Source organism: Anolis carolinensis, chromosome 2, assembly GCF_035594765.1.
Source record: "Anolis carolinensis isolate JA03-04 chromosome 2, rAnoCar3.1.pri, whole genome shotgun sequence".
NCBI classification, from domain to species: domain Eukaryota; kingdom Metazoa; phylum Chordata; class Lepidosauria; order Squamata; family Dactyloidae; genus Anolis; species Anolis carolinensis.
In genome coordinates, this window is record NC_085842.1 from 7,022,204 (window position 1) to 7,047,950 (window position 25,747).

A 25,747-nucleotide genomic window follows, 5' to 3' on the forward strand; every position below is an offset into this window, starting at 1 on the left:
TATTTTGGCCATGAAGAACCAGCAATTTGATGAGAAAGACACGCTGATATTATAGTCTCATCTCGTAGTCTTTCAGGGAAAAGGATGCATCTCTTCAGAATTTCATCGCAAGAGATTTGTGCTTTGATGCCTCAAAATATAGTGGTTGAAAACTATCCATAATCAAACTTTGTCTCTAGTAAAGTTTACTGGAGCATCCCTCAGTTTTATTAAATTTTGGATCATGGCATATGTCAGCAATTCAGGGGCGAAAGGGGATTATGCAGATAACACCAAAATGGGAGGGATATCTAATACTTCAAAGGATAGGAACAGTATCCAAAATTACAGGTTAAAGAGCTGGGTCGAAAATTAACAAAATTGATTTGAAGGTGCATTAGGCTCAAGTAAATACGGTATTTCGCACAGCATTGCTATCATGCTTTTGTCGATCCATTAAATTAGGTTTGTCCTTTTAGGTCCTTTCGATGTGTCTGATAGCGCTCCCACTTCACCAGTGGCTCAGTCATCCTGTGACAGTTTTGCTGATGAAGGACCAGGTGAGTCTGGATCTAGACACGATTCTGCAACTGTTTTCATTCCCCAAAGCACCCCTACTCCATTTACAAAGCAATAAAAAGCAAAAAGTGAAGCCAGGCATGGGCAAACACCGGCTGTTAGAAATAGTGGGAGCTGAAGTCCAGAAAAAACCTGGAGGGTCCAAATCTGCCCTATTTGGTTGAAGGTTCTCAAACAGAGACTGGATGGTCCTCTTGCCAGGGATGCTTCAATCCTGTGCTCCTGAATGGCAGGGGGTTGGACTACAGGGCCTTAGAGGTCTCTTGGAACTCTTAAAATCCCATGATGCCATATATCTGGGCACTTCCTATTGAATCCTTGAGTAAAATCTGTGTTATCGGTCCCCTTTTGTCTCTAGGTGAGGTGATCACCATGTCTGACAGCTCCCCAAATTCACCAGCAGCTCAGTCATCCTGCGACAGTTTCGGTGATGAAGGACCTGGTGAGTTGCAGTCTAAACATTGTCTCATATCGCAGAGTACTTCTCCATTTGTGATGTTGGGAGCTGAAGTAGCTTTAGAAACTGATGTTTTTTTACATCCCTGCCCCAGCCATTTAATAGTAGGAATAAATGAGGAAAACTAAGCTACCCAAAATGTGCATGTTTTAGTATTTGAAAGAGATTTGTTACTGCCTTTTTCATGTTCAAACTACTACTTGTAGAAAGCAAATTCCCTTTCAGCTTTTTACATTTGTTGCTCTGTATAGAGCAGTGGTTCTCAACCTTTGGGCCTCCAGGTGTTTTGGACTTCAACTTCCAGAAATCCTAGCCAGCTTACCATCTGTTAGGAACACCTGGAGGCCCAAAGGTTGGGAACCAGTGCTCTATATAGAGAATGCAATATGATGAACCAAACAGCTTTAATAGAGAGAAGAGCCCAGAATGGTGAAGTGTGGCCCTAGGATCATACTGATCATGCATAGACTTTTTAGACTTGCACTCATAGAGCAATTGCAGCAATTCAAGGGGATTTCTCCAGCACAGCTATATACCTCATTCCCTTTTTTTATACAGAAGTTTAAACTGTCAAATTTAAAGACAAAGAAGTGGATCTAGAATAGAATAGCTTTCTTAAGCAGATGCTGAACTAGTGCAGAAGACCACTTGAAAACAAAGCTATTGATTTCTTTCAAGTAAGGTTTGTTCTTGCTCCCCTATGGAGTTGTTACTCCATATTTGTAGTTTTGCCTTTGGCAGCTTTGATTATTCAGAGATTTGCTTTAGGTGTTCTCTGTAGGAATCTCTAGTTCCTTTGGTATGAGATTCTGTGGTCAGTTTCCTCCAATCATGCAGGAGGAACTAGAGATTTCTAGAGGGAACACAGTTCTAAGAAATAAAATGATTATTATTGGTACTAGTAATTCTAGGTGTCCCAATGCAATATCCAGTAGAACCTAGCCATAGAGTTGTGCTGAAAGTGTTAAGGCCTGGTCTGAGGAGGAGGAGGAGGGGGACCCTTTGGTGGAGCCTTGTGCTCCTTGATTGGAGCTTCCCGCTTCTGTAGTGCCTCAGGGAGAATGTAGTTCTTCCCCGGATGATGGGAATTGTCTTACAGGCAGATGTCCTTTTTGTGAAGATGTTTCACATGAAACGCTGCCAGAGAATCCACTTTCAGAGGCTTTCCCTGACCCTAGGAAAGATGTGGGTGTGGTGGAAAACTCTGGATTGTTGCCCATAACTCGGCATCTTCAGTTACAGCAAGATATTTGGGATTCCAGGTGTTAGTTTGATAGTGTCTCCATGGTAATCAATTCAATTTTTAAGCTAACCACTTGAATTGCTCTGTATGACAGCAACTTTGTATTTTCAAAAAAAAACAAAACACCTTTTTCTTGCGCTCCGTGAACGGTGATGCTGGCCTTGCTATCATGTCATGTTTTCCTGTTTGGGATTGGGGAATCTCATTTGTATACAGTTCTTGGTCTAAGTTTTGTGGATTTTGGCTTTCCTGTCAGTGCAGGACTTTGTTTATTGCTGCCTCGAGAATATTCATGACTTTAACCCAGATTTTGGAATATTTTTGAAGTCTATACTTTGTATGTACTTTCACATTTGCCTTTTACGTATATCTTGGAAATATTTTTATACTCTTTACCTTGGTATGTAATTTTGAACTAGTTTTTTCTATAGAACACTCTTTAATAAATTTTAATTAGTTGATTGACACCTGTTGGCTGAGCTATAGTTGGACTAATTAACTCTTCATCTTGGATGAAAAGGAGCCACATAGGTGGCTGGGCTGCAACAGAAAGACCGAGAAACAGCAATTTCTTTATTTGTGTTTTTTTTTAATTTTCATGGGTCTCCTCTGTCCCTAACGTCCACAAAGGGCTGACTGTATGTTCTACTCCCATAATTAACATAACAAGAACCAGATGAAAAGCAAAAGGAAAAAAAAACCCACATGGCCGTGTCTTCTTTACAGATAGTAGCAGCTGCCTGGAGTCAGTGACCCAAGGGCTGGAGCCATCCTCTTCAACCACAGAAGAGTCAAATTCTAACTCCCTGGAAGCAGGTAGGTAGGAGGTTTGGCTGATCAGTCCAGCTTGATCTGCTCTGAGTGGGATTATTTGCTAATTGCAATGCATGGAATTCCCTTTGATTTCTCTTCACATCAAATATTGGGCATTTCTGTGGCTCTGTGGGTGTCCTCAAGGGACCAGGGCTTATGTCTAATTATTTTGAAATTGACTCCTTTGGTTCCTCTTTCAACAAGGATGTGTTTCTTCCTCTTTTATTACCTCTTTTATTTCTAATTGTTTGTTGCTGTATATAACACTTCTGACTCTTTTCCATTCATGGCTGGGCATTGTGACTGTTTCAAAAAGAAAAATACTTTACAGTCACAACTCACAGAGGCTTGATGGGCATTTCATGCCCCTAGGTGGGATAAATTTGAAAAGTGGTTTGCAAATATTTCGAAGATCAGGTAGGGAGGGCAGTTTGTCATTTAATGAAGCCGACATATCAGTTTGTAAGTCATTTTTCTTCGTTTTTTTAAAATCCTATTTGACCCACAAGGAAAATACAAGAGCAGAAGCAGTGTTCTGTGTAGCCTCATGATGGCATTAGGTAGAAAAAGTGAAGTAAGCCTGTCATACAACTGTCTAAAATAAAGCTAAAATAAAACTACTCTTTGACTTTGACTAGTTTTGATCAGGATGACAATTTTTTTATCAGAATGAAAATCTTGTGACTCCCTATATTTTGTTGGACTGAAGGGTTTTTTTCCCATTAGATATGCTGAGATTTCCTAGCCAATATTTGAGCGGCTATGGAATTCTCATTCCAGTGTATTTGATGCTGTGCATTTACTGTTTGTGCTCATGTGTAAGTCTAGGTAAATTAGTTTAAGAATCAAACCACGACATATCCATGGTTCAAAGTCAATATTGTATCTTAATCCATATATATACATACATACATACATAGTGTGTGTGTGTGTAGAGAGAGAGTTTGTGTGTGTGTGTGTGTGTATTTAGGAACCATCTATGAGTAGAGTGGCAAAAGGAAAGAGTTTAGGAGAACCTAAAAAAGCATCATCTTCCGCTATTTTCATTCCTATTGCTCTGCTTCTGGCCTTTTATGAATGGGAAAATAGCAGTGGCAGGATTGGTGGTTTCACATCTCTACAGATTGCACTATGTAACATGATTTTTGTTCCTGGGCTATAAATGTCATATCCTAATTGATTCTATCACAAGAACATGGAAATTTTTTATTAAACTGCAAAAACTGCACAAAAGGTTTAAAATGGCACATTTTAATGGCAGCAAGAAAAAAGTTTCTGAAGTATAACAACTACTTTCAAAATAAGGACTGCACAATTAAACAGACAATAACACTTTCAAACAAGGAACAGAATAATTTTCAAATTTTGTTACATAGTGTTATTTATTAATCATATTAAACTCCATAACTTTGCCTGCAATACCTGCCTTCGACTTATACATGAGCAAATATCGTATTTTTGTTTCTAGTATTTCCTTATTGTTAATGTTTACGATTTTCTTATTTGCACAGAAGAGAAGGCATTCAAATGCCAGGAATGTGGGAAGCAGTTCAACCAGCGGCCGCACCTCAAGAGGCACCAGATTGTTCACACTGGGGAGAAGCCCTTCAAATGCCTGGAGTGCGGGAAGGCCTTTACGGAAAAGAGGAACCTCACGGCGCACCTGATGAACCACACGGGCGACAAACCCTACAAATGCGAGGAGTGCGGAAAGAGCTTCAGCCAGCAGTCCCATTTGAAGAGGCATGAAATCGTCCACACCGGCGAGAAACCCCACAAATGCCCCGAATGCGGGAAGGGCTTTTCTGAAAAGCGAGACCTTGTCGGACATCGAATGAACCACTCGGGGGAGAAGCCGTTCAAATGCGAGGAGTGCGGGAAGAGCTTCACACGGAAGTCCATCTTCAACTCCCACGTCTCCATCCACACTGGAGAGAAGCCGTACAAGTGCCAGGAGTGTGGGAAGGGCTTCAGCTACAGCTCTGGCCTCATTTTGCACCAAGTCAAGCACACAGGGGAGCGGCCCTACAAATGCCTGGACTGCGGGAAGAGCTTCAGCCACCAGTCCAATCTCAAGAGGCACCAAACCATCCACGCCTGGGAGAATCCCTACAAGTGCCAGGAGTGCGGCAAGAGCTTCGTGGAGGAGAAGAGCCTCCGGACCCACCAGCTCAACCACATGGGGAACAAGCCCTATATCTGCCTGGAGTGCGGGAAGACCTTCAGCCAGAAGTCGACCCTCAACGCGCATATCCTGATCCACACTGGAGCCAAGCCATTCCAGTGCCTGGAGTGTGGGAAGAAATTCACGCAGAGGTCCAACCTCAGCAGGCACCAGATGATTCATTCCGGGGAGAAGTCGTACATTTGCTTTGTGTGCGGAAAGGGCTACGCGGAGAAGAGACTCCTCATTTTGCATCAGAGGAAACACATTGGCTAATTGCGTAAAGCAGGCACGGGCCAACTTCGGGCCTCTCTCCAGATGTTTTGGACCAGCACTTAGGAATTGTGGGAGTTGAAGTCCAAAACACCTGGAGGGAGGCCTGAAGTTGGCCCGCGTCTGATGTAAAGGAATGTACAAAGAGTGACAGCTGGAGATCGTACCTCAGCACACCTCAATTATTCATACAGGGGAGACTTATTCATCAATATGCAGCCTTTCCAGATTCCATTTAAACTGCCTCCAGTAGAAGATTTTAATCGACCCCCAGCCCAAAAAATGGTTAATGTCCATTGGACCCTTCGATGTATTTTCAGGAAGAATTTGGCAGCTGTAGATCAGTATTAATCATGTGAAATCCTCAGTGTCACTAATTCCAGTGATACAGCTGTGCCCTGTAGTATATATAGATATATATATATATCTTAATTTTGGGTTGCAAATTATATGTATTAGGAGTTTTTCCCTTTGATCATTGGCATGTGTGGATATCCATCTGAGGAATAGTGAATGAATCATGGCCACTATTTCATGTGTTTGGGGAGAAATCTTTTCTATATTTCTGTTGTTCTGGTCCTTCATTCATTCATATATTTATATCTGTGATTGGGATTGAGAAATATCCAATGATCCAACAGAACAGGAGAACATCATGTCCATATTCTCTAGGGAGTAGTCTATCAGATTCTTTTTTGTTCGTTGGCATTGCTTATCACAGCTTGAGCATCACAGAAGGGGGTCTTATATTGATATATGTTCCTAACAGCCCAGTTAAGAAGGAACTCTGGTGATTGACTAAGTGTGTAATAGATTGATGTTATGGGGGATGCCTAATTTTATGCAGTTGTCTCTCTGCTTTCGCTGGGGCCACAGGAATCCAGTGAAAGTGAACCATTGCAAATAAAGTAATTGCTATTTTTAAAAATCTGAGTGAACAACACCTTTTGGGGAATTTCTAGATCTACCAGCATGACTCTGTGTTTGATGCCTGCTGGAAAAGGGCCATAGAATTGTACTTGAGGACCTTGAGATTGCTAGAGATTTTATCTCCTTAGAAATTTCAATCTTCTATTGTGACTAGAGGGTGTGGGCCATAAAGCCACATGAAGGATTCTGGAAAATGGAAATCTCCATAACCATTTGGAGATTTTATTTTCTTTGGAAATGATCTTGTTAAAAGTCAAAACTTTTTGAAAAATAGCATTCATGCAAGGCAGTGTGACTTCAATTATTAGAATGAACCTATTGTCTCTGATCTGTTAGGAACAGAGATATGCCAACGCACAAAAACATGCATATATATAGCAGAGTTTCAGAAGTGTTCTCTTAGTTGCCCAAAAAAAATCTACTCTCCCTTAAAACCTCTTGGTTTAAATCGTGCTCTCAAGAGACAAAAATAAGCAGACTTCTTTAAAAGTTGGTTTACTCACAAACTTCATGTATTCAGCATACAGGTACTTTGCATATCAGTCCAGTTACAGCTAGGATTTGAAGTAGTTTTTCTTTATAAGTAACACAGGTCATCTTTCATTGAATCAACATTCCATAATCTAAAACATCTTTCTGGTCTGACAGTCTAATAGTCTCTTATCTAATCTAAAAGTCCAATGGAGTTTGTAAGCATAGTGTTCCTAGTAAAGGTAAAGGTTTTCCCCTGACGTTAAGTCCAGTCGTGACCGACTCTGGAGGTTGATAGTCATCTCCATTTCTAAGCCGAAGAGCCCGCGTTGTCCATAGACACCTCTAAGGTCATGTGGCCAGCATGACTGCATGGAGTGCCGTTACCTTCCTGCTGGAGCAGTACCTATTGATCTACTCACATTTGCATGTTTTCGAACTGCTAGGTTGGCAGAAGCTGGAGCTAATAGCGGGCACTCATTCCTCTCCCGGGATTTGAACCTGGGACCTTTTGGTCCGCAAGTTCAGCAGCTCAGTGCTTTAACACACTGTGTTAAACTGAAGTTTAAAGCATACAATTCCTACGGAAGTTTCTAAGCATACTGTTCCTAAAATGAAGTCAGCCCTGAACAAGCCCAGTTCTGATCACCTGGTCTGCAGCTCTTTCCACAATATAGAGTTAAAGAAAAACTGCAAACCAATACACATAAATACAATACAGTAAGCAGTCTGAATTATATACATAACTAACTAATGGAGGCTTGAAGAAGGTTGCTATTTCCAACAGACTTATTAGAGACTCCTATAGTAGGAACATGTTAATCAAATATCTGAATGATTAAATCTGTAAAAGTCAGAGCTACAAATATGACTGTATATTTCATCATTTGTCCCTTTCCTTTTTCCTAAGCCAAACAGCCCCAGGCATTTGCAATATGTGCTCATGGGTGAGTTTTTCCTAGGGTTGACTTTTAAGATAAATGGTGCTCTGGGCAAGCAGTGTCAAGTCACTCCTTGCTGGTTTGTAGGCCTTGCTCAAGCTCGTTCCAGATTAACCAGAGTTGTAGATGTATTTGCTTTTATTCTTTGCATGAGGGTTAGGCATCCCATGACTTTGACTTTGTCTATTTCTCAATTGCTTCCTGCAGATCTTGTTACTCCTAATGGCTCACTCACATCCAGTCTTCTGTTTGTGACCTGTTTTCCTGCATTTACAGTTCCACAGCGGAGAAAGTAGATGAGTCAGTGCTCCTTTCTCTTAGGTCTAAGTTCTTGCCTTTCGTCATGTTACTCAGAGAAGGGAATGGTTCTTTTTTTTGGAAAAGAAGATACACTGCTCACATTGACCCACATTGAGGTTTTTTATATTCATTTTTAACTCAATCTATAGACTTATATAAGACTGTACGGTCACTTCCTTGATGCATAACCTAACTCACATTTATGCCTTGCTCTGTGAAAACTTGAAAGCATTTACTCTCCAGTGGCAGGTGCTTCTTGCTGTTCTCAGTGATCTCTTGGTCTCTCTTCGTGATGGGCCTGCAATTCTTCCTCTGCGAAAAACAGCCTATATGTTTGGATGCAGCATTGTGACATAAAAGCCAATTGTGCATCCATCTGATGAAGTAGACTTAAATCCACAAAGGCTTGTGTAACCAAATTTATTTCTCTCAGAGATACTACTAGATCATTTTGCAGTACAAGCTTATCAGGCATAAATGATTGTCTATTACAGTAGAGTCTCACTTATCCAACATTCGCTTATCCAACGTTCTGGATTATCCAATGCATTTTTGTAGTCAATGTTTTCAATATAATGTGATATTTTGGTGCTAATTTTGTAAATACAGTAATTACAACATAACATTACTGGTTATTGAACTACTTTTTCTGCCAAATTTGTTGTCTAACATGATGTTTTGGTGCTTAATTTGTAAAATCATAACCTATTTTGATGTTTAATAGGCTTTTTCTTAATCTCTCATTATCCAACATATTCGCTTATCCAACGTTCTGCCCGCCCGTTTATGTTGGATAAGTGAGACTCTACTGTACATTGATTGGTTTTGACACCTTAAAATGGGTTAACCTGATAACATTTAACTCTTGAGTAAAGAACCAGAAAGAATTGTTGCATAAAGCATGCTCACCAATGCTTTTAAACGATCAACTATGCATCAGATTAGCACAGAGAACTTTGTAAAATATTTATTGTCAGCACTTAATAGCATGGATTCAACTATCCATTGCTTGAAAATACCCCCGCCTTGACCAGATATACTACAAACTACCAGGCTTTAAACTGTTCAGCTTCAAATGAGTAAAAAAAAAATCCTCAAAAGCCCAATTATGCTGTCAGCCTCAAACTACAAATTTCAGTGTTTTGTTCTGAGCCAATTCTAAGAGTTCTTGGCGAGATTTATCCAAAGGAGATATGCCCTTGCGTTCCTCTGAGGCTGAGAGAGTGTGACTTGCCCAAAATCACGCAATGAGTTTCCAGGACTGAGCAAGGATTGAAATTCTGGTTTCCAGACTCCTAGTGTAATACAGTAGAGTCTCACTTATCCAAGCCTCGCTTATCCAAGCCTCTGGATAATCCAAGCCATTTTTGTAGTCAATGTTTTCAATATATCATGATATTTTGGTGCTAAATTCGTAAATACAGTAATTACAACATAACATTACTGCGTATCCAACTACTTTTTCTGTCCAATTTGTTTTATAACATGATGTTTGGGTGCTTAATTTGTAAAATCATAACCTAATTTGATGTTTAATAGACTTTTCCTTAATCCCTCCTTATTATCCAAGTTATTCGCTTATCCAAGCTTCTGCCAGCCCGTTTAGCTTGGATAAGTGAGACTCTACTGTACTATTAATATTCTGGCTCTGGTATGAAGCAAGTAGTCGTAAAGGAATCACATCACCATAAGCTGTCATTTCCCTGGCTAAAATTCACAAACTTATTTCCCCAAAATAACAGAGCTATAGTAATCATGCAATCAATACTACCAGCTGCTTTATGTAGTATATTTTAGAGCTCAAAGCAAGTTGATATCAGAGGGCTCTTTATAGGAATGTGCAGTTGGCTCTCCATTCACAGATTCTGCATCCATAGCTTGAAATATATATATAATTCCAGAAGGGAATTCTATTGTGTATAATGAAAATTTAACATCCACAGCTTTTAGTATCCATGGGATGTCTTGGAACCAGACCTCAGTGGATACCAAGGGCCAGTGTATATTGAAGTAGCATAGCTTGGAAATGTAGATGCCGTGGTTTTCAAGTCAGTTCATTAAAAAGAAATACAGCTTCGAAAAACTTCGGCCCTCCAGGTGTTTTGGACTTCAACTCCCACCGGCTGTTAGGAATTGTGGGAGTTGAAGTCCAAAACACCTGGAGGGCCCAAGTTTTCCCAGGCCTGAGCTATAATTAGCCATTATTTGCTAATTTGGGTTATCCTTTCTCTACCTTTCCCATTTCTATAATATCTATTGGAGGGCAGCTGTACACAACGTTCCACATTTCAGTCCGTTATTCAAAGCTCAGATTTCAGCATGGAGTGAGAATATTTTCCCCTTGAATAGGCATCGCTTTGTAGTTGTTTATACATACTGAGCAATTGTTATCTGAAATCCAAAATTGTCCATATGGACGGCTAAGATAGTGGCGCCTTTGCTTTCTGATGGTTCGATGTATACAAACTTTGTTTCACTCACAAAATGATGTAAAATATAATGTATAGAATTACCTACATGCACTTAACAATATAAAAATTATGTGTATATGAAATATAAATTAATGTCATGTTTAGCTTTGGGTCCTATATCCAAGATATCTCATTATGTATATGCAAGTATTCCAAAATTTCAAAGAAGGAATACTTCTGGACCCAGGTATTTTGGATAAGGGATATTGAACCTGTATTGGATTTCTATTTATCTGTTTTTTCACATCGCAGGTATCCTTTTTTTACCAACTTCATGATCCATGTGTGATGTTTTGCAAACCAAAGCACCATCAGCAAATTATGTATTCCCTTTGCTTCATGAATTCTCTACATTGTAGGCTGGGAAGACTGAAATGTTCCCTGTTTTCTTTCGAGAATATCTTGTCAGCAATTGCATTAATGCAAACACATCTCCGTGGCTTTTGCTCTCTCACACAAGTAAAGTGCTGGAGGGAAGGGCATTTTAGAAGATTGTATTACTATCACTGCATTCTCATAATAGGATCTTGCTTATGTCCCCCTTTTTGTTGATACGTTATTTTTATGCTTTAATCGATTTTGTAATATATAGTTTATTTTTTGTCCTTGCCTTTGTGGTAGTCACTTTGTTAACAACTTTGGTTGATTTATTGTGTTTAATTCCAAGGAGACAGAATCCAGAACGCTCTCCCTGCCAGCCTTAAACATAATTCTGTGAATCTGCTGGAAATTGACATGCTGGGTTAGGATAACTCGTATAGCGGATTGTTTGGATTCCCCTACACTTTTCTTTTAAAAAATTACCTTCAATTGTACAGTAGTCTTATTTTTCTTTTGCTTCCATTTTAAATAAATTCCTGTCAATAAGTGTTTCTGTCTTTTATGGTGTCATTCAATTGTCTACCACGTCATAGTATTTTGCATGAATGTATTGTCAGTGTGAGGGTTAAATTGAGACACTTACAGCTCTCCGTCTCAATCTCCCCTCCATCGGCAATCTAGCATCTGCTTAGACGCACGAACAAACATCCACTCATAGACTGGAAGTTCAGAACTTTTATTGAAGTAATTTACAGCTATGTACGTAAGTGCAGCCGGAGCAGCTAACACACATGTCGAGCAGGACTGATGGCGACAAAGAAGTTTATCAGTAAACTTGTCACTGCCCACATTCCTTTCCAGTGACTGATGTCCGGCTATGTAAACGGAAGCTCTACAAAGTCACTCTAGCAGTAAATCTAAATCTATGCGTTTAACTATTCCTCTGTTGCAGTGATTCTCAAACTGGGCGCTACCACCTCCTGGTGAGCGCTGCAGCAATCCAGGGGGGCGGTGATGGCACTTATTAGGACATGGGGGCGGAGCTAGAGTGGGCATGGCTTCTTCCCAAGAGCCGGAGACAGGGCTGAGGATCTATACCTCTCCTGAGGCACTTGTTGGGACACAGAGGGAAGGGGATGGGGCCTCTTTCCAAGAGCCTGAGACAGGGCTGAGCCTCTATACCTCTCCTGAGAGGCCTTTTAGGACTAAAGGGTGGGGCTAGGGGCAGGGGCAGGGCCTCTTCCCAAGAGCACGAGACAGGGCTGAGCCTCTGTATACCTCCCCTGAGGTGCTTGTTAGAACACGGGGGCGGGGTATAGAGGTTCAGCCCCGTCAGGCACTTGGGAAGAGGCCCCGCCCTCTTCTCTAGCCTCGCCCCCGCCTCTAGCCCCGCCCCCTGTGTCCTGGCAGGCGCCGCAGGACAGGAATAGAAGCTCAGCCCTGCCTCAGAGCTCATAACTCCGCCCATCCCAGTCCTGGCTGCCCATTTGTGGCCCCGCCCACCTCCCCCTCCCAGCCCTGCATCTTGGACTAGGAGAGAGGGTCAGCCCCGCCCTCTTGAGCTGGAGCCACACCCACTCCTCTAAGCCACGCCCCCCTTTCCAGAGGGCGCTGAGTAATATTTTTTCTGGAAAGGGGGCAGCAGGCCAAATAAGTTTGGGAACCACTGCTCTACTTACCAAAGCATTACACACACTTGCTTTAACAATGAGTGAACATTTCACATTATACAAAACCATTACTCTGACATGTATACAGTATAGAGGGAGGATATGTTCCAAGGCCTCCCCATGGATACCTGAAACCATGGATAATAACAAACCCGATCATAATGATGATACAATTTTTATTTCTTACTCACCTACCCCCACCTGTAGGTAACCTGGACCCAAGCCATGTAACATACCATATCAATTCAATCTATTTTATTCTGTTGTATCATTTTTCATTCTATTCTAATCCATCCTATAATATATCCTATTATACCACAATTCCATCCAATTTTATCATATCATAGTCTGTTTATTCTATTCTATATCATATCACATGTTTATATATTATAATTTTATCCTTTTTCACCATATCATATCATTCTGTCCTATCACATTTTATTTTATCATAATTTTATCCTATTATACATTTTATTCTATTCTGTCCTATCATTTGACTCTATTTTTCTTCTATTCTGTTTCATTGTGCCATAATTCCCTTCCATTTGATCCTATCTCATCACATTACGTTAGAAGAGCTGTTTGGGAGTCCTTCAGGGAGAGGAGACAAGAACTGGGAGGATAGGAAGTCCTAGAAGGGGCGGAAAGCAGCAGCACTTCCGGATGAGAGGCTCCGCCCCCTTCCTGACGGTCTACTTAGGGAAGGAGGAGCTGAGGTAATTTCAGGGGGAAAAGCATCAAGAGAGCAGCCTGAGTAGAGAAGGAGGGGGACCAGGAAGAGAAATAAGTGCTGGGTCCTCATCTTCTTCAAAAGGGAGACGGACCTGGTGAGTCTCCTCAGTATATTATCCTAATGGCCACCTCCTTGTGAACTCAGGCAGGATGGCCATCTGCAGGGAGGGATTGGATTGTGTCCTCTTGCATGACAGAAGGGGGCTGGACTGGGCCAGGTGCGTGGTAATATTAGGAAAAGAGGTTTTAATAATAATAATCATCATCATCATCATCATAATTTTTATTACTGGTAATAGGTTGCTGGGAGTTTTCCGGTCTGTATGGCCATTTCCCAGAAGCATTCTCTCCTGACGTTTCGCCCACATCTATGGCAGGCATCCTCAGAGGTTGTCAAGTATATTGGAAACTAAGCAAGGGAGGTTAATATGTCTGTGGAAGGTCCAGGGTGGGAGAAAGGACTCTTCTCTGTTGGAGACAAGTGTGGATGTTGTAATTAATAACCCTGATTAGCATTTGATGGCCCTGTGGCCTCAAGGCCTGGCTTCTTCCTGCCTGGGAGAATCCTTTGACTGGAGATGTTAGCTGGTCCTGATTGTTTCATGTCTGGAATTTAGTTATTTATTTATTTATTAGCGACATTTATATCCTGCCCTTCTCACCCCAAAGGGGACTCAGGGCGGCTTACAAGTCATATGTACATACAATATATTATATTATTCGTATAGCACAGTATAAGCATTATTTATTACTATAAGGTAAAGGTTTCCCCTGACATTAAGTCCAGTCATGTCTGACTCTGGGGGTTGGTGCTCCTCTCCATTTCTAAGTCGAAGAGCCGGCATTTTCCATAGACATATCCAAGGTCATGTGGCCGGCATGACTGTGTGGAGCACCGTTACTTTCCCGCTGGAGCGGTACCTATTAATCTACTCACATTTGCATGTTTTCGAACTGCTAGGTTGGCAGGAGCTGGAGCTAACAGCGGGCGCGCAAGCTGCTCCCGGGATTTGAACCTGGGACCTTTCGGTCTGCAAGTTCAGCAGCTCAGTACTTTAACACACTTCGCCACCGGGGCTCCTAATATAGTACTATATTGTACTATAATACTATATTGTTGGATAAACAAATATGTTGGATAATAAGGAGGCATTAAGGAAAAGCCTATTAAACATCAAATTAGGTTATGATTTTACAAATGAAGCACCAAAACATCATGTTATATAACATATTTGGCAGAAAAAGTAGTTCAATACGCAGTAATGCTATGTAGTAATTACTGTATTTATGAATTTAGCACCAAAATATCACGATATATTGAAAACATTGACTACAAAAATGCGTTGGATAATCCAGAATGTTGGATAAGCGAGTGTTGGATAAGTGAGACTCTACTGTATTACATGTAATATAAATATACCATTATAATAGTGTATTATTATTACTATTATATTGTATTACATTATAAGAATATTATTAATATTATATGCATATACAATATATTATATTATTAGTATAGTATAAGATGATTATTATATATTATTACTAGCTGTGCCCGGCCACGCGTTGCTGTGGCGAAGTATGGTGGTATGGGAAATAAAGTATTGAGGAATTGGTGGTAGTTAAGGTAAAGGGTAAACGTTTTCCCCTGACGTTAAGTCCAGTCATGTCTGATTCTGGGGGTTGGTGCTCATCTCCATTTCTAAGCCGAAGAGCCGGCGTTGTCCGTAGACTCCTCCAAGGTCATGTGGGATGACTACATGGAACAGCGTTACCTTCCCGCCAGAGCAGTACCTATTGATGCACTCACATTTACATGTTTTTGAACTTCTGGGTTGGCAGAAGCTGGGGCTAACAGTGGGGGCTCTGTCAGTTCCCCCAATTCAAGCCTGCGGCCTTTCGGTCCAGAAGTTCAGCAGCTCAGCACTTTAACATGCTGTGCCATCAGGGGATATTATTTCCTAAAGGTTGTGAATATACAATATTTCTGATTGTTTTTTTTTTTTTGTCTGTTGGAGGCAAGTATGAATGCTGCAATTAGGAAAAATGATTAGGATGTAATGGCCTTGCAGATTTAAAGCCTAGCTGTTTCCTCCCTGAGTGATTTTTTTGTTGGGAGGTGTTAGCTGGCCCTGATTGTTTCCTGTCTGGAATTCCCTTGTTTTCAGAGTGGTGTTGTTTGCGATATTTTATGTGCTTCTACTGTCTGTGGCCCTGAGAAAACAGAGGATTGGCCAGACTTTGATGATGGGAATCCTTTGTTGGGAGGTGTTAGCTGGCCCTGATTGTTTTCTGTGTGGAATTCCCCTATTTTCAGAGTGTTGTTCTTTATTTAGTGTTCTGATTTTAGAGATTGTATTATTCTGTTTTATTATACCACATTAATTTTTATATATTCTGACTTTAGTGTTTTTGAATACTTGGAGCCAGATTGTATTCATTTTCACGGTTGACCGCAACACAACAACAACAACAACAACAACAATAATAGTAATGATAGTAATAATAATGACTTTGGTAATACATAGTGCTTCACTGCCTTCTCAGCTTCCTTTCTGGAAGAATCCTTTCTTGGGAGGTGTTAGCTGGCCCTGATTGTTTCCTTTGTGGAATTTCCAATTTCCTTGCTTTATTTACTTTCTTTATTTCTTTATTACTGTCCTGGTTTTAGAGATTATATTGTTCTGCATTATTCTATCCTAGAAATTATTTCATATCAAAGTAGAATCACTTATCCAACATTCGCTTATACAATGTTCTGGATTATCCAACACAGTCTGCATTTTCATAATCAATGTTTTTGTAGTCAGTGTTTTAAATTCATTGTGATATTTTACTGGTAAATTTGTAAATACAGTACAGTAGAGTCTCACTTATCCAACATAAGTGGGCTGGCAAAATGTTGGATAACCGAATATGTTGGATAATAAGGAGGCGTTAAGGAAAAGCCTATTAAACATCAAATTAGGTTATGATTTTACAAATGAAACACCAAAACATCATGTTAGACAACAAATTTGGCAGAAAAAGTAGTTCAATACGCAGTAATGCTATGTAGTAATTACTGTATTTATGAATTTAGCACCAAAATATCACGATATATTGAAAACATTGACTACAAAAATGCGTTGGATAAGTGAGTGTTGGATAAGTGAGACTCTACTGTAATTACTACATAGCATTACTGCGCATGGAACTACCTTTTCTGTCAAATTTGTTGTATAATATGATGTTTTGGTGCTTAATTTGTATAATGATTAACTAATTTGATGTTTAATCAGCTTTTCCTGAATCCCTTCTTATTATCCAATATATTTACTTATCCTGCTGGCCTGTTTATGTTGGATAAGTGAGAGTCTACTGTATATTGATAATCTTATATTATCTGCTTAGAACTGGATTATATGAGGCCCCTTCTTCACAGCTGTATAAAATGCACACTGAAGTGGATTATATGGCAGTGTGGAGTCAAGATAATCCAGTGCAAAGCAGATAATATAAGATTATAAATGGGTTATATAGCTGTGTGGAAGGGCCTTGAGTCTACACTGCCATATAATCCAGTGCAAATTAGATAATCTGTGGAAGAAGCCTAAGTGAGGCCTAAATCTGCCTGTCCCCTAACTGAAACCTGGCTGTCCCTTGGTTGCTAGGCAACGAAGTGGGCAGAGATTAGCCCTCTAAACTGGCAGCAATTGGATAAAAACAATTATTGCTCTCCCTCTAATTAGGACTTTATTTTTCTTTTCTTTTTGTTGTATCAACCCTGAGGCATGGGTGATGGGTTGTGTTGTCAAATTTCGAGGTTGGGGGGCCTGTACTTTTGTTGTTTTGTGGGTTGCCGTGATGCCATCACTCTTTTATATATATAGATATTGTTATCTGGACACAGGAGACATGGTGGAATGATGTCTTCCTGCCCCCTTCTCTGTTTTCAGTGTTGTCCTTTATTTACTGAGCTGATTTTAGAATTTTTAAAATACTGGCAGCCAGATTTTGTTCATTTTCCTTCCTGATGAAATTGTAGTTATTCCCTATCAAACTACAATTTGTCTTCCATATTCACTGACATGGCCTTTTGCCTTTTCCTCTTGGGAGGACATTTAGAATCATCCCAGATTTTGGTGATCTTCTTCAAGAGTGTTTATAATATTGTCTCTTGTTTGATACCCAGGGCTCCTGTGTTGGGGGGCGTTTGCTTCATGAAATAATCTGAAGGAGAAGGCGGCCTTCCCTTTGTCCGCAATGGAGTCAGCTCTTGAGCCCAGGCTGAAGGCGGAGGAGTTAAACCCATACAGTGCCGAAGGAGAAAGTGTTCCAGATGTTCCAGATGTTGTGTATTGTGAGGGAAGTGAGGGATTCTGGGGAAGAGCAACACAAGATGTCCTGGATAAAGAGGCATTCAGCTCAGAGCTTCGCCAACGGCACTTCAGGCAGCTCGACTACCGAGAGGTGGAAGGCCCACGGAAAATTTGGACCCGACTCCACGATCTCTGTTGCCAGTGGCTGAAGCCCGAGCAACACTCCAAGGCGGAGATGCTGGATTTGGTGATCCTGGAGCAGTTCCTGGCCATCCTTCCTCCGAAGATGGAGCGCTGGGTCCGGAAGTGCGGAGTGGGAAACGGTCCCCAGGTGGTGGCCTTGGCTGAAGCGTTCCTCCTGAATCAGGAAGAAGAGGAAGAAAAGAAGTTGGAAGAGCAGCAATCAGAGAGGGATATCCTTGAGGCCCAGGAGGTCCCGCCAGGCACTAGTCAAGGTGTCAAGCAGGAGGATAACAGGGAGACCACTCCTTTGGGTGAGGATTCTTGGTCGAAAAAACTCTCTTGAAGTTCTCCTAAAACACTGGAGTGTTGTGTGTTTTCCGAGCTGTATGGCCAATGTGTTCTAGCAGCATTTTCTCCTGACGTTTCGCCTGCATCTGTAGCTGGCATTTTCACAGGATCTGATTATGATAAAGTCAAGTGGAGTATATATATCTGTGGAATATCCAGGGTTGGAGAAATAACCAATGCCTGTTAACCAACACTTGCAAAGCAAGCTTGATTTGGATTGCTGTGAGTTTTTTCGGGCAGTATGGCAGTGTTTCAGCAGCATTCCTTCCTGACATTTCACCTGCATCTGTAGCTGGTATCTTTAGAGGTCTATTGCAAGTGAGGTAAGTCGAATGTATATATGCCTGTGGAATGTCCAGGGTGGGAGAAAGGATCCATGTCTGTTTGAAGCAAGTGTGAATGTTGCAATTAGCAAGCTTGTTAAACAAAGGATGCCTCCAGGCAAACAGCAGCAGATACCCATACTGATTTTGCAGCTACCCAGCTGCTCAATGCTAATCAAGTTTGCTAATTAAAACATTTACACTTGCTCCAAACAGACAAGGGTTCTTTCTCCCACTCTGAACATTTTAGATATATATTTTCCACTTGCTTGACTACCATCAAATCCTCTGCAGATGCAGCCACAGATTCAGGCAAAACTTCAGGAGAGAATGCTTCTAGAACATGTATTTATTTATTTATTTACAGTATTTATATTCCGCCCTTCTCACCCCGAAGGGGACTCAGGGCAGATTACAATGAACAATATATGGCAAACATTCAATGCCAACAGACAAACAACATATATAGATATAGACAGACAAAGAGGCATTTAACATTTTTTTTCCAGCTTCACGATTCCAGCCACAAGGGGAGCTGTTGCTTCACTGTCCACTAGTGGCTGTACTTCCTCATTCCTTTCCTCATGTTTTGCTGGCAGTTTTATGATGTTGTAAATTAGTTAAATTAGCCTCCCGCATAAAGCGTACCTAAATTTCCCTAATTGACAGATGCAACTGTCTTTCGGGGCTGCATAGGTCAGCAGCAAGTCGGGCTATTTAATGGTCGGCTTAACCCAACCCGGGCTTCGAACTCATGACCTCTCGGTCAGTAGTGATTTATTGCAGCTGGTTACTAGCCAGCTGTGCCACAGCCCGGCCCATACAGCCTGAAAAACTCACAGCAGCCCAGTGATTCTGGCCATGAAAGTCATCAAGCCTGATTTGAGTAGGATTCATCCATTAGCCTGTGAGTAATCAAAAAGATGGCATAGTCAATAGTGAGGGCATCTGCCTGGTAGTAGCGAGGTCTTTGTAGCCTTGGAGTGTTTATTGCTTGGAGACATCCTCTGTCTGGGTGGTGTTCATTAACCCTTGATTGAAGGAAGAAACCATGAGAATGAACATAATTTGGTTATTGGTATTGAGAAAAACCAGAATCAAGATAGCAACTAATAAACACCACTCAGACACAGGAGGCCTCCAGGCAGCAGATGCCAGCCACAGATGCAAGCGAAACATCAGGAGAAAATGCTGCTAGAACACAGCCATGCAGCACTGGAAAATATTTTTAGGTCCTCCAGTGTGATTCTATGCTCAATGCCCAGTGGAGTCGCACTAAAGGACTAAGACCCGGGCTGTGGCGCAGGTGGGAGAGCAAGCCAGCTGCAATTAACTGCAGTGAATCACTCTGACCAGGAGGTCATGAGTTCGAGACCGCTCGGAGCCTATGTTTGTTTGTCTTTGTTCTATGTTAAAAGGCATTGGATGTTTGCCTGTATGTGTAATGTGATCCGCCCTGAGTCCCCTTCGGGGTGAGAAGGGCGGAATATAAATGCTGTAAATAAATAAATAATAAATAAGACCCAGTAGTAGTATTAAGTTCACCCTAAGAATTGCCATGGGTCGGAAGCAGTTTGAAGGCACACAACAACGACATAGCCAGAGCACAGGATTCATGTGCCAAAGATGCCAGAATCCATCCTTCGCCTGAGATCCTTTGCTTCCTTTTCTTTTTTCCTTTGAGAATCCCTTATAATGACACCATGGGACTACTAAAATTTAGAAGCCAAGTTTGAAAAGTAAATTAAAAATGACTCCTACATTATCATTATTTCTTTGTCTATCCCAGGAGATGAGCCAAGAATGCTAGAAAGCTGTAGTCATTCATCTCTTCTTCTGGATGGAGTGGAAACGGCTTCTGGGCATCTCGATCAGGTAAGAAGGCACACGTCAAGAACGACCAGAGATCAGAACGGGATTCTCTTCAGTGTGCTGTAGTCTTTGCTTGTCCTCAAAGCATCTTGCTTTGGTTCTGCCCAAGTTTGCAACCAAAAAGGTTCAAAGAAACTCCCCATTTGCTTCCTCGTGAAGTTTCTTATAGATCAGTGGTGAGGAAAGTGTCGTTTGTGGGGTTTGTGTCGTTTGTGGGGACCTTCCAAAGGTCAAAGAAAATAATCATTTGACAGAAAACCCTACAGTTTGCCCTACATTTATGGGTCTCACTTTTGCAGATTTGATTATTCATAGATGCCTGCTTTAGAAATACACCTAATACAACAATATAAAATTTTATTTATACTCCGCCACTATCTCCCAGAGGATTTGGGGCAGCTTACAAAGCACTCAAAGGTGCAACATACAAAAAAGCTGCAGAAACAATAATACACAACAATAACAGCCAACATAAATATCTCACTTCATAAAACCCCTTGGTTAAAATCAGTAAAATACGTTAATAACTTATTTATTATTTTATTTACAATATTTATATTCAGCCCTTCTCACCCCGAAGGGGACTCAAGGCGGATCACAATATACATATATATGGCAAGCATTCAATGCCATTAGACATATGACATATATAGACAGACATAGAGGCAATTTTGACATTCCAGCTTTGGGCTTCATGAGGGTATGCTCGATTCCGGCCATAGGGGGAGCTGCCACTTCACCATCCCCTTGTGACACCGAGTCCTTCATGGAGTACTTCCTCATTCTTCCACATGCTGCTGGAAGGTTTTATGGTGTCATAAATTAGTTAAATTAGTCTCCCCGCATAAAGTTGTACCTAAATTTCCTACTCGACAGATGAAACTGTCTTTCGGGCTTCATAGGTCAATAGCAAACTAGACCATTAATGGTCAGGAGTTCATTCCGACCCGTGCTGGCTTCGAACTCATGACCTCTTGATCAGTAGTGATTTAGTGTGCCACAGCCCAGTCCTTATAGTTGCAGATATAGAACAACAATAGTCAATCTAGTAATGTAAAGTGCTTGGTGACATCTGTGGGTCTTCACATATTTATAAAAAGCATCTAAATATGGTCGAAGGCTTGTCGAAACAACCGTGTAAGTTTCCATTGGTCTCCCCTTTCGAAAGAGCCCATTGTTTGAGTGATCGGTCCTCCGATCCTCTCTTGCCGCTCGTCTAAACCTTCTCTTCAAACCTTCATCAGCTTAAAAATACATTGGGGTTCTGCTTACAAGTGGATGCCATGTTCTTGTCTGTGAGCAGAATGCATTGTCTCCTTGCAGGTGACTTTTGAAGACATCTTTGTGTGTTTTGCTGAGGAGGAGTGGGCCCTCCTGGGTCCGGAGCAAAAGGCCCTTCATAAGGAAGTCATGGAGGAGAATTATGAAGCGGTGGCTGCTGTAGGTAAGGATCTCTTTGGCTGTTTTCTTTTTTCAGTCTTCCCATGTGGTTAAGCCCCCTGGCATGTCTAATAATAATAATAATAATAATAATAATAATAATAATAATAATAATAATAATAAAACATTGCATGGAAAGTTCCTTGACAAAATTGAAGGAAAAGCTGATAAGGAGAAGACCTGGCTCTGGCTCACGAATGGGACCCTGAAGAAGGAGATAGAAGGCCTGATCCTTGCAGCCCAGGAGCAAAACATCAGAACAAATGCAATTGAGGCCAAGATCGAAAAATCAGCTGATGACCCAAAATGCAGACTGTGCAAGGAAGCCGACGAAACCATTGATCATACCCTCAGCTGCTGTAAGAAAAGCACACAGACTGACTACAAACAGAGGCACAACTATGTGGCCCAAATGATTCATTGGAACTTATGCCTCAAGTACCACCTCCCAGCAGGAAACAAACTGGTGGGATCACAAACCTGCAAAAGTATTGGAAAATGAGCACGCAAAGATACTGTGGGACTTCCGAATCCAGACTGACAAAGTTCTGGAACACAACACACCAGACATCACAGTTGTGGAAAAGAACAAGGTTTGGATCATTGATGTCGCCATCCCAGGTGACAGTCGCATAGATGAAAAATAACAGGAAAAACTCAGCCGCTATCAGGACCTCAAGATTGAACTGCAAAGACTCTGGCAGAAACCAGTGTAGGTGGTCCCGGTGGTGATGGGCACACTGGGTGCCATGCCAAAAGATCTCAGCCGGCATTTGGAAACAATAGACATTGACAAAATTACGATCTGCCAACTGCAAAAGGCCACCCTATTGGGATCTGCACGCATCATCCGAAAATACATTACACAGTCCTAGACACTTGGGAAGTGTTTGACTTGTGATTTTGTGATATGAAATCCAGCATGTCTATCTTGTTTGCTGTGTCATAATAAAATAATAATAATAAATGATAATGAAATAATAATGATGATAATAATAATAATAATATGAAATCCAGCATGTCTATCTTGTTTGCTGTGTCATACAATATGATAATGATAATAATAATAATGATTAAAATAATGATAAAAATAAAAATAATAGTTCATAATGTATATGCAGGTGATGATGCTGATAATTATAGTAACAGTTCTTCATAATGTTTGGGCAGATGCTGGTGGTGGTGATGATAATGATAATAATAATGGTTCTTCATATTGTTCAGGAAGGCGATGATGCTAATAATAATAATAATAACAACAACAACAACAACACCGTTTTCTCTCTCCTTTCCAGGTCATAATAGTTGGGAAACTGAGAATGAAGAATCTCCATGCAGAATGCAGTTGGAAAGGGCCAGATGTTCACAAGAGGAAGAGAGAAGTTCAGGAACAAAAGCAAAAGAGGAACAGGAGGGGAACCCATTGCCTGCTTCTCACTGTGCTGACGTCTGTGAAATTGCAATCCAAGATGGAACAGACGAAAGCGAAGAGAACAGTAAGTGTCTTATCTCTGAAAATGGCTTCCACTGGACTTCTGGCCTGAACATCCGTATCACGAATGACTCGGGGGAAAAGCCGGATGAGTGTCCGCTGTGGAGAGAGAACGTCAAGTGTAGCCTACACCATGAGAGGAGTCCTACGGGGGAGAAGGTCTATATGTGCCAGGAAACGGGACGGACCTTGACCGCGAAGGCCATCCTCACTGAGTACGAGATGAACCAGAAAGGGGAGAAGCCCTACAAATGCCAGGAGTGCGGCATGGGCTTCAGCTACAAGTCGTCCTTCAAAACCCACAAGGTGGTCCACACCTTGGAGAAGCCCTACAAGTGCCTGGAGTGCGGGAAGAGCTTCCACTCGAGGCCGCACCTCAACAGGCACGAGCTCATCCACACGGGAGAGAAGCCGTACGCCTGCCTGGAGTGCGGGAAGCGCTTCAACCAGCGGCGGTACCTCAAGGCCCACCAGCTGAACCACATGGGGGAGAAGCCCTACCAGTGCCTGGAGTGCGGGAAGAGCTTCAGCTACAAGTCCTTCAAGACCCACCAGGTCGTCCACACCTCCGAGAAGCCCCACAAGTGCCCCGAGTGCGGGAAGTCCTTCCACTGGCGGTCGCACCTTGACCGGCACCAGCGCATCCACACGGGAGAGAAGCCCTACCAATGCCTGGAGTGCGGGAAGGGCTTCATCGACAAGAGGGGCCTGACCACGCACCAAATGAACCACACCGGAGAGCGGCCCTACGCTTGCCTGGAGTGCGGGAAGGGCTTCACGCACAAATCGGTCCTCAAAACACACCAAATGACGCACACGCCAAGGGTCGTCATAGAAATGCCAGGGGACTGAAGAAAAGCTCATGTTTAAGGCCTTTTATGAAGGACATAAGATAAACTACATACATCAGGCATGGGCAAACGTCAGCACTCCAGGTGTTTTGGGCTTCAACTCCCACAATTCCTAACAGCCAATAATAATAATGATAATAATAACAACAACTACTACTACTACTTTATTCTTGTACCCCGCCTCCATCTCCCTGAAGGGATTTGGGCGGCTTCCATAAGAGGCTGTGTTGTTGAAGGCTTTCAGGCCGGAATAACTGAGTTGCTGTGAGTTTTCCGGGTTGTCTGGCCATGTTCCAGAAGCATTCTCTCCTGGCGTTTCGCCCACATTTATGGCAGGCATGCTCAGAGGTTATGAGGTATAGGTAAAGGTAAAGGTTTCCCCTGACATTAAGTCCAGTCATGTCTGACTCTGGGGGTTGGTGCTCATTTCCATTTCTAAGCCGAAGAGCCGGCGTTGACCATAGACACCTCCAAGGTCATGTGGCCAGCATGACTGCATGGAGCGCCATTACCTTCCCGCCGGAGCGGTACCTATTGATCTACTCACATTGGCATGTTTTAAAACTGCTAGGTTGGCAGGAGCTGGAGCTAACAGCGGGCGCTCAAGCCGCTCCCGGGATTTGAACCTGCGACCTTTTGGTCTGCAAGTTCAGTGTTTTAACGCACTTCACTACCAGGGCTCCCGTTGTGAGGTATATTGGAAACTAAAGTTTATATTTCTGTGGAAGGTTCAAGGAGGGAGAAAAAAAACTTGTCTGTTGGAAGCCGGTGTGAATGTTGCAATTAATCATCTTGATTAGCCAGTAGGCTTTTAGGAATTGTGGGAGTTGAAGTCCAAAACATCTAGAGCGAGGGCCGAATTTGGCCCATGCCTGGCATATATTGTGACATATGACTTAACTGTCTGAAGTGTAATTTTTTAAAATAGTTTGTGTAGTCATACTTTTAAATTCACTAAAGATTAGTTTTGGACAGTCCATGGTGCCTCCTCTTTTCTCTCTTGGTCTCTCTCCATAATCTCTATCCTTTTGGATCCTTCAAACAGTTGTCTTCCATTTTCCTGTTCTTTAGCTCATGGACTCCAAGTCCCATCTATCAGGTGACTCAAAATCCCATCGAATTTTTAAGTTATGAAAAGTTTGTGTGCCAAGTTTGGTCCCAATCCATTATGAGTGGGATACACATGGTTGTCTGGATGTGGATAGACTACTGCTATGATCATCCTCTACCAGTCCCCCCAAAACCCTGCTCGTATTTTAAGTTGAGTAATGAAAGGTGTGTGTGCCACGTTTGGTGTAGATCCATCAAGCCATGGAGGAAACTTTGTAGTACAAACAAAAACAAACCAACAAACATATATCGAGAGAGATGAGTTTTAGCCACAATAGCTCAATACTTTGGTCCCTTTTAGACATGATTTCCTGGTGAGAAATGTGCTTCTAGGAAGCCCCATATTTGCAATTTTGACTTTTTTTTTTTTTTACAATACACACAGTCTTTTAAATAACAGTTTTTGCCCACCACATTTGATTATAATACAGGGTGTTTGAAAAATAACTCCCGAGTTCCCATTTAATTTAAATTGAAACTAGG

The 25,747-nt window shown here is 41.7% G+C and overlaps 2 protein-coding genes across 2 annotated transcripts in view; both read left to right on the forward strand.

Annotated features, from left to right (window-relative positions):
• The window catches only part of LOC100558204 (zinc finger protein 665), a 38,614-nt gene extending 27,123 nt beyond the window's left edge, over positions 1 to 11,491 (forward strand). The window contains exons 10-13 of the mRNA XM_062974311.1: positions 459 to 539; positions 917 to 1,000; positions 2,985 to 3,074; positions 4,583 to 11,491. Of these exons, the coding sequence (XP_062830381.1) occupies positions 459 to 539; positions 917 to 1,000; positions 2,985 to 3,074; positions 4,583 to 5,511 (1,184 nt within the window). The 3' untranslated portion in view covers positions 5,512 to 11,491. The remainder of the gene's footprint in view (positions 1 to 458; positions 540 to 916; positions 1,001 to 2,984; positions 3,075 to 4,582) is intronic.
• Positions 11,492 to 13,283: 1,792 nt separating this feature from the next.
• Positions 13,284 to 25,131, forward strand: LOC103278149 (zinc finger protein 2). Its single transcript, XM_062972998.1, has 5 exons — positions 13,284 to 13,439; positions 17,519 to 18,139; positions 20,289 to 20,374; positions 21,695 to 21,815; positions 23,107 to 25,131. Exons 2-5 carry the CDS (start codon positions 17,590 to 17,592, stop codon positions 24,153 to 24,155), a joined length of 1,806 nt encoding a protein of 601 aa, XP_062829068.1. The 5' UTR covers positions 13,284 to 13,439; positions 17,519 to 17,589; the 3' UTR covers positions 24,156 to 25,131.
• Positions 25,132 to 25,747: the final 616 nt, after the last annotated feature.

Bases quoted from the DNA above. Each gene is read 5' to 3' on its own strand.
- LOC103278149 (XM_062972998.1), top strand. From the start codon at position 17,590: ATGGAGTCAGCTCTTGAGCCCAGGCTGAAGGCGGAGGAGTTAAACCCA. The intron at 18,140-20,288 runs GTGAGGATTCTT...TGTCTATCCCAG, and splicing joins CAGGGAGACCACTCCTTTGG to GAGATGAGCCAAGAATGCTA. The intron at 20,375-21,694 runs GTAAGAAGGCAC...GTCTCCTTGCAG, and splicing joins CTTCTGGGCATCTCGATCAG to GTGACTTTTGAAGACATCTT.